Raw genomic sequence first — 12,534 nt, 5'->3', positions numbered from 1 at the left:
AGTGATGTATTTTCTCTAGATCTTTGAAATTTTTCTATTTTTTAAAGTTTATACTTTAACCTATCTTCCTTAGTTATGTATTTCATAAATTTAATATTGTTGCTTTTCTTTAAAATGTCATGGATATCGTGGTTTATTTTTTTTTTTAGCTGTATTCTTCATGACTGTTTTAAGGAAATCTGTGGAGATTTTGTTGGAGAGACTGGTATAGAGAATATTTTTAATATACGATATTAATTATCAATGATTTTAATATATGATATGGTATAGAGGATACTGATAACAACAGATTAATATTTCAATTTTTTTTTATGAGAAATTATTCTGGAGCTACAGACTTAAGAGAGATAGATTAAGGAAAACACTTAAGAAAAACAGGTTCATTCAGCCAAATAGTTATGCATGCTGCCATGAACTGATTTTTGTATCACATTAAATTCACTGGTTTTCCAAGAGGTGATATTTGGTAATGGTTAAAAGATTTCTATGTTATTTTTGTTGTTTGTTCTTAAGTATTTTTCGTATATTGCAGTAGGACTGAATAGCCTGGACTGTGGTCAGAGTCCTGTTGTTTCAAGCGCTGTATAAACATTGTCAGAGATCATTTCTTTTATGGAGAATTTACAAGATACATAAAGATTTAAATAAATAAATAAAGTAAAAGTCAGAAAACAGTAGCATGAAGAAGTGTCAGGAGACTTATTGTATTAAGCAAAGACTGACATCTTACATCTTTATCCCAGTAACAAGCATATTTTGCCTCTTTTACTGTTTGACTTGGAATAGTTCACAGGCAGTTGATTGAGATTAAAAATGCTGTGCTATATTTAAAGGAATTAGTATTTAATTAATGTTGTTAGCAAGAACAAATTAAGTGCTACAAATTTGCCATTTTGCATTTCATACTTTATTCGTTTGTACAGACAATAAGGGAGATTAGCAATTAAAAGATATGGAGAGATGTACAATTGCATAGCATTAGTCATCTTTGTGCAAAGACAGTCATTTGCTCTATCTGCTTCTACTACAGGCAGAAACCATTCATTTGCACCTGGAGAAGACTGCATGTATACCTATATATATACACCTAAATGTTAACTGGAATAATTTCAAGTTATCCTAACAGTACATTATAACAGGAAATGCATCAGATTTCATATTTTAAAAAATATAAATTATTTTAATGAAACTTATTTATGTTTCAAAATACTTTTTAGTCTGTTTTCTTCTACCTTGGAAGAGATGAGGGTACACACCTAATGATGCAGGAGAAAGGTACTTTTTCTGGCCCAAAAATTTGAATGAGGGAGGCAGACAAAATTATCTCTTGTGCTTTGCTTTCAAGTTAAACCTGTGGTAGATTTTCAAAGATGTATGTTTCATCAGCTCATTACGCATTGATATTTCTTGTTTATCGTATGAATCTTGGCTGTTCTGAGTGCGTTTATAGGGAGCACATTAGTACATAGGGAAATTAACTGTTTGTCCTTTGCTAAATTGTAGAAGTAAAGTTGGGTTTTATAGGAAGGGTTTAAATATTGTGTGTTAATTAAAGTAGGTGGGCTCTGCTTGTCACGGCTTCTGATCATCATTCTTGATGTTGGTAGAATTTTTACTTGCAAGAAAAGGCAAGGCATTGAGGTTTTTTTCAGAGCATGGGTTCTCCTTGGTAATGTAAGCATGTATGTTGAGTGAGAATGTGGTGATTCAAAAGTCAGCTGAGGTGTTGGGGGATCTGTACTGAGTTATTAGCTTGAAAATTATATGTAAATTAAATGTAAAATACTGTCTGTTGTACAGTTGATGATAAAAAGAAAAAGAACAAGAAAATAGTCTCGACATAGCACAAATATGTATATAAATATATATATATTTAAATTAAAAATTACAAATGTGTTGTCATCAAACTGAGACAAATTCCTCAAAAAAATTAAAGTTAAAAATGGCTATTTGCTCAGGACGAGTTGAAACTTTCCGACAACAAAGGCACAAGTATCAGTAGTGTCTTTAAGTCTAAGCAGGACTTTCATGGACTAAATGAAAATTTTTAAGACGTTTCAGCATTTGCCAGTCACCAGAATGGTCTTAGCCTATCATCAACACTGTGCATCTTGGATGTGAACTTTTGTTGCAAGTTGGGTTTTTTATTATTTATGTCAAAAAAAAAAATCAAAATTATCAAAAGAAATTACAAGTTCCAAAGGAAAAAAATAGATACTGGTGAGAAGGGAGGATAAATCAAAGATGAAATTCACCTCACTGATAAGCTGAAGTCAGAAGAATTTAAAGTCAAACCAAATCATTATAGGATAAGGTCACAGAACAAGACTGCGCACCAGGGCAAACTAAAAGAATCATATTTATTTCTGCTACAGACTTTTAGCTATTATAGCACAATAATAAAATAATACTGTACTCTGCTATTCTAATTCTCTGTTGTATGTCAAGTAGTTAATAAATATAAAGAAAACCTAGCAGGTAGATATAGAAGCAGTGTATTAATCACCCATAAAACAATTAAGGGTTAGGTAATCAAAATGAAATTGTTCACTACGGTTATTTAGGTACTGAAATACTAAGTAACTAATTTATTTTCCTCATTACAGTCTTCTTTTATTTTTGTCTGTACATGAATATTATTTCATTGTATAGTTTGTATAATTAAAGCTCATTAACGTTGCCTCTTCTAATACAGAGTTATGACAAATGTTTTCTTGGCTCTTCGGAGACTGCTGATGCTAACAGAGTGTTCTGTGGCCAACTTGGAGCTGTATATGTATTCACAGAAGCCCTCAACCCAGCACAGATTTTTGCAATACATCAGTTAGGACCTGGTTATAAGGTAACAATGGATCTTAAAAATAATTTTGCAAAATTGGAAACAAAAAATAATCGATAGAAATAACTGATAAATATAGTCGGAAGCTATGTGTGAATGTAGATACTTCTCTTAGGATTGTGTAGAACAGTGTGATTTTTCATCAAAATATAAATATTTCATCAGGTTTCCTAACTACTCTTAATTTATATCTGATTTTTGAATGATGCAAGTAATTTCTTTAAAGAATGATGAAACATGATTGTATGTCAATTTTATTAATTTGGATCATAATCAAATTGGCACAATTTTATGTTTTGTGTATTGAATTCCAGGGGAACAACTTTCCTCTTCACTCCTATTTTGTCTTTAAAACCTGAATTAAAGCAGATTAGCATTCAACAAACCGTAACAAGCCAGTTCTATTCAAATGCAAAATTCTGCTGAAGTAAGCTTTTTACTCATGTTTTGCTAGGGAAATTTAGGAGACAGTTTGGACAGATTCATGGTGTGTGCATCATCTTCAATTTCTAGTATGAAAAAAGTTTTAGTTATTACTTGAAATGACTACATATAGTGTTATCTCCTCAAGAAAAATAAAGCAGATGTTTTTCAGAAGCATGTAGGAATTGTTTGCCCATTGAAGAGGTCTTGAAAATGAATGATAAGGTCTAACTCCATCTAAAGACTATTGGATTTGTGCCACCAATTATTCACTAATTTTATTTTTTGCTGATTATTTGTGGTACCATTTGAACTATATTCAAAGTACATAGCATCAAAAATCAACATTAATTAATACAAAATTGTATTAATCAATTCAAAAATCAACATTTAGATACCAGCAATATTAATTTACAATCCCACAGATGTTTGCTATAAGTTATTTGACAACAGCTAGCAAATGGCTATGACAAATGAAAACATCTTTTTTGGTACATATGTTGTGTGGAAAGCCAAACATCTATTAAGGCTGCTTGAAGAAGAGGCAGTCCGTTCTGTGTGGCTTGTGGTTTTAACCTGCTGTGAAACCAAATTGTTCAGTCAGTCAAGAGAAGTTTGTCACCTGTGCAAACAAGCAATATTTCATTCCAGTGTTAATACTCTATTTTGCTATTTTGTTTGAAGAAAGATTTCTCCTCTTTTGCCATACAAAAAAAAAAAAAAGTAACCTTATACTTCTTAATAATAAATGTAATAAATCTTTGTGAATAAATTAAAATCCTGGATTTGCAAGAGCATACTGAAGTGATGATATAGGAATAATGGTTTCATTTGTTGCAAGAAGTGAAAAATATTACGTGACATTCATGAGCACTGAGGGGTTCCAGAAGGCATGCATGTTTTCATACTAACATCATTTTCAGTAGATACTGCACTATCTTCACTACACTATTGACAAATTGCCTTCCTTCATTCATAGGCTTCCCTTAAAGTAAATTTTTTCACTTTAGCTTCTTACTGATTTTTTTTTAAATGTCAATTAAATGTAATTAAGTGTAATTTAATTCTTCAGGGGTGTTTTTCCTTCGTATGTTATTCAGCTTAGACTGTGTTCTCAGCAGAGTTAATGCCTCTTTCCTGTGTACCGTGCCTTTCTTCTTTGTCTAGACAACTAGGAGCTTTACTAATCAACCTTTACTAAACTTAGCTTTTACTAGTCACAGTTAAACATTCATTAAGGCTTTGGTTCCCATTTGCAGAAGCCTCCTAGAGGTTAGTAAAAAATGTGTAGCTATTGTTTTAAAGTATAGCTATAAATTAATTCAGTGTGTACAATGAGTTTTTATACATTTTATCTATAAATTTCACTTGCAGTCAGATACTGTCAGAAAGTGTTTTCCCTTGCTCCTTTACAGCTACATCTGTAATGATCACTTCTCACTTCTGACTCACCTACAGAGCCTTATACATATTTCAGCTTTAGCTTCAGTTACATTAAGTGTTGGACACTGCCGATGAGTTAAACTGTGATCTTCTGCTATTGTTTCCTCATAATTTGTTATGTTTTAATTGGAGAATTTGGTGTGGAATACATGAAACGAATATAGTAAAATGAAAAATTTATGCTGGGAAAATGAAATTCCTAAATTATTATAGAGATAATTCTACATCTAAATAAAAAAGTACTCAATTGATTTCAAGTAGATTGAAGCAATTTATTTTCTAATGTTAATATATACAGGAATGATAGTTGAGAATGCTTACTTTTGTACTGTTAAATTCAACTACTATGATTCCAATATAAACGTGTGCCATATGCTATACTTCTATTGACATAGACAGTTTCAGCTGCTTAACTGGTTGCTCAAAAGTGTAATCTCCATCTTGACAATTTTCATTAGTGATTGTGGAGTTAAAAATTCCAGAAATGTGTATGCTGTCTGAATGAATTAATAGATTCTTATACTGTTCATGGTCTAGTAGTAAATTCTAATACCATTTGTAGTCTGACACCACAAGTCTACCACTTGGAATAATGAAGACTACCCATAGTAACTGCACGTAGAAATGATAAATAATCACATTTATAACAGGGGAAGAGAGGAAAATACACCAAAAAATAGAGGTATGTTATTTGCCTCTTTCCTGTTAAACCCTCTCACATTCATCCACAAGATATCTTGGCTTTTTAGATTGTGTTGAATAGAAACCCAGTAGAATTCCATTGTGTCATTCCCAGGTTTCATCTGTATGAAAGCATGCTTAGTGAGTGTTGTGCAGTTACTAAACAGGACTTTCACCCTCCAAATTGTTGTTTTCACTTGCTGGAGGTTGACAAAAGGATATGAATGCATCATCTCCCTGCTCACACTGTGCTATTTCTGTTACCCAGCATTGTTCCCAGGCAGCAAAGAAGAGTGTGATGCATATCTCAGTGGAATTCTGAGGGGCTTATCATTGCAGAATAGAGGGGCAAGGAAAATAATGTGGTAGGAAGAACTGCACTTGATAGCAGAATTTGGTGCTGTTTGTAAAGGGAATTTCCAACAATTTTCCTAATAGCCCTGTGAAGTTTGTAACACTCCTATTAGCCCTCCCACATACATTTCAATATGAGGTATCAGATTAGTCTGTGTCTTGTTGCATCTGAGTTTGCTTTTCATCAGTGCTGCAGTATCAATCATTTTGTCATCTGTGAAGGCTGGAGTAAAAACTGCATTAATGCATACACATATTAACAGACCCCAACTAATCTTTAAAATTCAAATTCACTTCACCTAGTTATGTAATGCAAGGTCATATTTTATTTTTGATTATATATATATTTATATATATATACACACATATGAGCTTGATAAGGAGGTACAAAGGAATATGTGTACATATATTTGCTATTCAGCATGTTAAAACAAAGGGTCTTTTTTTTTTTTAACTTATGCCCTTATGGTGATTCTACTAGATCTCAAAGTTTAATTTCTTCAGTGACAGGTAATTAACCACTTGCAATTAAACCTTATACATTTACCAGCCTCTGCTGTCCTCCTGTGGATGCACTTTTGCTAGTCCCCAGCACAATATATGTATACTAAACTTTTTTTGTTTTTGTTTTTATGTAAGTTAAACCTAGTGATAAAAGGGAGCATTCTGTCTGATTTAATAACCCCTCTTTCCGTCGTATTATAATATTCTTGTGAGTAGAACATAACAGTTTCTAACTTACGATCACTTAGTTCAACTTTTATAGCAGGAAGTCCCTTTAAGTCTTTTTTTTACCCCCAAAATAAGTATTGTATTGATTTGTAGCTATTTGGGCATGTCTTTTCAACAGTGGTATCTTATAAAATATTGAGATATAGTAAACACTGAAAATTAGGAAATAGAATAATGTTCTAATTTGTTTTAAAAACTCATTTTATTTTAACTTAATTTAGAAAGTTGCAAAAGTTCATGGTAAAGTAATGATACAAATTTTTGCTGAAATGCTTTAGCATATTTGAAATGTCAGGAAATGCTGTGTAAAAGTAAGATATTTGGAAGTTTTAGCTCTGATAGGGCTTAAGGACATTACAAAAATTTCTTAGTAAGAAGAATTTTCTTGTGATAAAACACCAAAATACAATTCATGTAGAAAGCAGATATTTTCTGAAATCCGTGAAGTCACTGAACTGTTTCTGTCTCTGCAATAAGTGTGCAAAAATATGTATGTTTAGCTAAATATTCTCTTAGAGGAGAAAGACATCATCATCATCATTGGGACAGGCTGGTAATCTGTAGCAATGATTTCCTGAAGAGTGAAGTAGAGATGGCCATTTGAACAAGGAGCCAACTCTCAAGCTGTTAAGCGTAATACTCACTTTGCTGTTCCTGGTTCAGTGAATACTATGGCAAGATAGAGAAACAGGTTTATAAATTAAAACATTTGAAACTGAGTGCTGTATCTGGCAGTATTTACTACAGACTGGTTGAGATCTGATACTTCAGACTGAATACAGTCATATATATATAATCATATATAATCAGTCAGCAGTTGGTGAACATTTCTGGTTCAGCTTCTTCCAAAAGGAACTCTCTTTTATTCTGAACGGTTTGAAATATTCAGAAAGCACTAAGTGGGGTCACTGAGAGTTCCCAAACAAAACTGACTCCTGACCCAAATACAAATTGAAGAACACAGAATGGTTGAAGTTGGCATTGACCCCTGGAGGTTACCTGGCCCAATCCTGCTCTAGCAGGGACACTCAGAGCAGAGTGCCACATCCAGGTGGCATTGGGAGATCCCCAAGGAGTAGCCCCAATGCCTCTGGGCAGCCGGTGCCAGTGCTCCATCACCAACACAGTACAGAAGTACTCCTGGTGTTCAGAGGGAACCTCCTGTGCTCCAGTTTGTGTCCATGGTCCTGGCACTGGACACCACTGAACACAGTATGGTTTTGTCTGTTTGCACTCTTTGTTCAAATATTTATGAACATTGATGAGATCTCCTGAGCCTCTCAGTCTCATACAAGAGGTGCCCCACTTTCCTCATCATCTCTGTTGGATTCTCTCCGTATGTCCATCTCACTTGTATACTGGGAAGTCCAGAAATGGACACAGTGTTCCAGATGCAGCCTCACCAGTGCTGTATTGGGGCAATGGATCACCTCCCTCCAGTTGCTGCCAACACTAATCCTAACAGGCTCAAAAATAATGCTAACTAACTTTGCCAAATTGTAGAATAAACCTCTGACTTCCTATTCCTTTATTTCTGTTTGCTATTCTGATTTCCTTGTCAGTTTCAGTGCCTGCATCTCATTCATTTTCAGTGCAGCTTTGCTGCCTCCCTTCCATTCAGCATCACTATGCATGGGGCACAGCTGACTGACATATCTGCTCCAAGGGTTCTCAATCAGATGCAGTCAGATGTCCAGTTGATTCAGCCTACATATTTCTTATGACCCACATACAAATGGGTGCTTGTCACAAGACCTTAAATTGCCATGTGTCACTCACTTGAGCAGACATTCTTTCCAATCTTTTGGTCATAAGCAAGAGAATTTATACAGCATTTGCAGCAGCCTTGAGAACTCTGTAAAAGCTAGATGTATTTTGTGGGTTTACATAGCTGATCAGAATCTGCAGTATTTTTGGAAGGAGCAGCTGATAGTCTATAAATTGCCTATTTTAATTATCCCATCCTAGATAACAACAACCCTACTGGTTACATGTTTTACAGTTTCATGATATATTTTCTTACTGTGTTGGGGACAGTAGGAAGAGGGAAATTTGTGGGATGAAATAGATGAAAACAACAGTATTTTTGACATGGACCAATATATAGATGGCCATATGCAGTACAAGTAAACAAAGTGTTTCATAATTAACATCAGCTACATATATTTTAAAAAAAGAAAAAACATAACAAACATTTTAGAAATAGAAATTGAATTTCTTATTGCAGTATTGAAATATTGTATTACATATTACAATGATGAAAACGGTGATAATTTCTAATGAATTTATTTGCATCGTCACAGTGTGTTACTACTGGTTATTTTTTGCTGCTGTCAGATGTTTGTTACATGCAGAAGTAGGTGTGTGCCAAGTAAATCTATCAACGCTTTTCAGAAAGAAAGAAATCTATCTTCTTGTTATTGATTGATTTCTCAGAGTTACCATAAAATGTAGTTTTAGATCAGATATGGATCGTGATACGTTTAAGAATAAGAGAGATTTTCATTCTTCCTTTAAGTTTGAAAATCGTTAGTTTAAAACATGGCATTTAGAATTTTGTTTTTATTTAATTTCAGCATTGTTTGTATGTATAATCTACACTGTCATTGAAGCACGGGATTTATGCTATTTTAAAAGTAGCCGTTGCCTTAAAATGGAATAGGATTCAGTCTTCCTTTTATTTTCTAAAGCTTCTTATATATTTATATATTTTTTTTTTCAGAGCACATTCAAATTTAAATCTGAGAGCGACATTCATCTGGCTGAGCACCATAAACAAGTGCTATATGATGGGAAACTTGCAAGTAGCATTGCTTTTACTTATAATGCAAAGGCTACTGATGCTCAGCTATGCCTTGAATCCTCACCAAAGGAAAATCCTTCGATTTTTGTACACTCCCCACATGCTCTTATGCTTCAGGTTTGTGTGTTTTATTTCATTTTTAATCATCAAAATTATTTTAATTGAACCAGCACCGATACATAAACCATAGTTTAACTGATTTCTGACTGTTAATTTTGTTCACATATACAAATTTCAGAGTTACTCATCAAAACTTACCACTTCATCCAGGTTATAACTTTTATCCTTTAAAGCACATATTTACCTTCTTTTACGTTTCATGTTCTTTGCCTCTTTTTTTTCGCCGTAGAAAACAGCTTACTGTTGTGTTAATATGACGCTTAATGTAATCTTTGTATGTTAATTTTCTGGGGAGGAAAAACTGATAAAAATAATTGTGTCCTTCATGCTTTCTCTGTTGCATACCTAATGCTACTAAATTCATGTTCTGTGATAACTGATAGCTCAACATCATTTGAATGAAAAGAGTATTTGTATGCTATTGTACAAGGAGAATATAATTTTATGTTGTTTCAGTTCTTAATATACATATCATGTGAAGTGTTCTTTTCTCACTTTTTTTCATCAAGAAATATAAACTTCCTGCCATAAGCCAGAGTTTACCATGATTCTGAAGTTTTTCTTTGTGTTTGGTTTTAAGTATATCTATTGTAATTGAAACACGACTAGTGAAATTAAATTAAAAATATGTCTAATTTAGTTTGCACTTCATTCAATGGTAAAGTTTTCCCAAGTTATATTACTAAGTGTCCTTTAAAACTGAGATTAGTGAATTTTTTCCCATTTCTTTCTTTTATTAATTTAGGATGTGAAAGCGATCGTAACCCACTCCATTCACAGCGCAATTCATTCCATTGGAGGGATTCAAGTTCTCTTTCCTCTCTTTGCCCAACTAGACAATCGACAGCTGCATGACAGTCAGGTGGAAACAACAGTTTGGTAAGCTTCTTTCAAACAAGATAAACACTAAATTTAGCTAAGTTCCTGTTTTGGGAATGTTTTGTTTGTTTTCTTTTTTAAATGCTGTAACTTCTGTTGTACGTTTGTTTCATTAAAAATACATCCTGAATTTGCAGAAATAATTTACTGTAGAATTGTGCAAATCATAATAACCTAAGGAGATTCTAGATTAAGCTGGTCATAAGTGATTGGATTGAATAATGAATTCAAATCACATTGAAGGTTTTTTAAGAATAGTTTTTTGATGGTTTTTTTCAACTTCTAAAATAAATAAATGTGCTTTTACTTGTAGATGTCATTTACTTCTCAAATGTCATTTACTTCTCAAAGTCTGAGCCATTTGAATCCATACTTAGTAATATTCCAAGTGAAAGAAAGATATCACTTTCCATATTAGTACATGGGCAGAAGGTCACAAAGCTATGCATAGCTTTGTTTTAACCATATTACAATTGCAGCAGACTAGGGGGGATTTTAAGAGACTTCTAAACAAAGGTGCATGAAACCTCTGCTGTGATGACATCGACCTCTTGCTGCATCCTGTCTGAGGGGGATCTTGTTCTATTGGTAACATAAAATATGAAAAATAAATAAAAACTAAATGTGTATGGTAATGAAACTGAAAAGTTAAAGCTTAAGTCCTGTTAACTGTATTTTTCTGTGAAGGATTTGGGAATGGCATAAACTCTCTCTTGTGTTTCAATAAATATATAAAGTACATAATTCAGAGTACATGGAGTATTTCCCTGTTCAGAATGCCCTCCATTATTAATTATTCTGGACATTTCTCGTTGCATGAAATAGCTCAATAATAATTTCACAAGTTGAAAAATAATAAATAAAAAATAAAATAATAAACTTAAAAGGACCTACATCTTTGAATAATTTATTTGGACGTGATGCATTCATATAATTACTCCAGGAAGATCACTTATCTCAACCTAATTAAAGAAATTTATCAATTTTTTTAAGTTTTGTCGAATCATCTGTTTTCGTCCTTGGTAACTAAGTTGTAGCTAAGATTGCTGATAGGTTTTATTTTATTTCGTGAGAAATTTTAGTACAATGCTGGAACAAATACAGCAGTCTTAAAAATAACTATTTCTATTTCCCAGCAGCAAAGTGATGAAAATAATTTCTTTCAATTTAAAAAGCAGAGAAAAAGCTGGTGGTTACTCATTTGTTTTCTAATATGTACTTCGCGTTGAAGTGTTGTGAAGTAATAGGAGAAATGGGGATGGGGATGGAGATTGGTTTGAATAAATGTTAGACAAAAATCTTTATATGTTTTTATTGTGGCATAGAAATACATGTTTTTATACATGGCACAGAAATAGGTAAAATACTTTTTTTCAATTTGAGGAAGATTATATGTGTCTGTACACATCTATGTATATAAGAATAAAATGTATGTTAAATTATTAATAACCTGAGTATATAATAAATGATAAAGCAGTAAATCTGTTTAAAATGGAGAGCTAACATAATGTCTTAGAAATTGAGCAAAAGGCCAGTTTGTCCTAAGTGGTCTTTCTATCGAGTGAGAACAGTAATAAAGCTCAATATAAAATGTACAGAACCATTTCTGGAGTTAGTTCAACTGTGAATAGGAAAAAAGTTCTGACTGAATATATCAATGCATTTCTTCTATGCTTACGTTATTATTATTTTTTAAAGAGCTCTGTAATTCATTGTGCTGCAAATTATACACAGTACAAGATGTGATCCCAACTGAAGCACATATTGAAAAGACTTCTGAGTAAATTTTTGCTTGATGAGATGTGACAGAAATGTTGAATTATTGTTTCTCTAATATATGTGCATTATTTTTTCCTATTTGATTTAATGGGATGTAGATATGGAGAAAAAAAAAAAGTTCAGGTGAAGAAGGAAGTAGGCAAATGGAAGAATAAAAGATCTCTGTGTGGAAAGGATGGAGACCTTAAGGAAGGGAAAAGGGAGATTCAGTTGTGGAGTGGATATTCATTATGCATACTTACTATGCCCTTTCCCTTTCCCTTCTTCAGGTGTTATTTCCCTTCCGAAATTCATTTGTATAACTGGCTCTGATACCTACTTATGCTTTTCTTACCTGTGAAAATTAAAAATATCTACAACAGGGCTGCACTTCTTGCTGAGAAATTGCTGGCGTTCTGCAATTACAAAATATCTATTTTTATAGTGGTACCATCTTAAAGTGGATAACCTTTGTGCTTCTTTGCCAAAAAAAAAAAAAAAA

The 12,534-nt window shown here is 33.0% G+C and overlaps 1 protein-coding gene across 1 annotated transcript in view; it reads left to right on the top strand.

The window, feature by feature from the left end:
* Window positions 1–11,075, top strand: part of LOC100541187 (neurobeachin-like) — a 32,123-nt gene extending 21,048 nt beyond the window's left edge. Inside the window, exons 9-11 of the mRNA XM_031552122.1 lie at window positions 2,696–2,842; window positions 9,195–9,392; window positions 10,141–11,075. Of these exons, the coding sequence (XP_031407982.1) occupies window positions 2,696–2,842; window positions 9,195–9,392; window positions 10,141–10,278 (483 nt within the window). The 3' untranslated portion in view covers window positions 10,279–11,075. The remainder of the gene's footprint in view (window positions 1–2,695; window positions 2,843–9,194; window positions 9,393–10,140) is intronic.
* The last annotated feature ends 1,459 nt before the right edge of the window (window positions 11,076–12,534 follow it).

This window comes from Meleagris gallopavo, chromosome 1, assembly GCF_000146605.3.
Source record: "Meleagris gallopavo isolate NT-WF06-2002-E0010 breed Aviagen turkey brand Nicholas breeding stock chromosome 1, Turkey_5.1, whole genome shotgun sequence".
Lineage (NCBI taxonomy): Eukaryota > Metazoa > Chordata > Aves > Galliformes > Phasianidae > Meleagris > Meleagris gallopavo.
The sequence above is the reverse complement of the archived record's forward strand: the minus strand, read 5'-3'. Positions and strand labels throughout refer to the sequence as shown.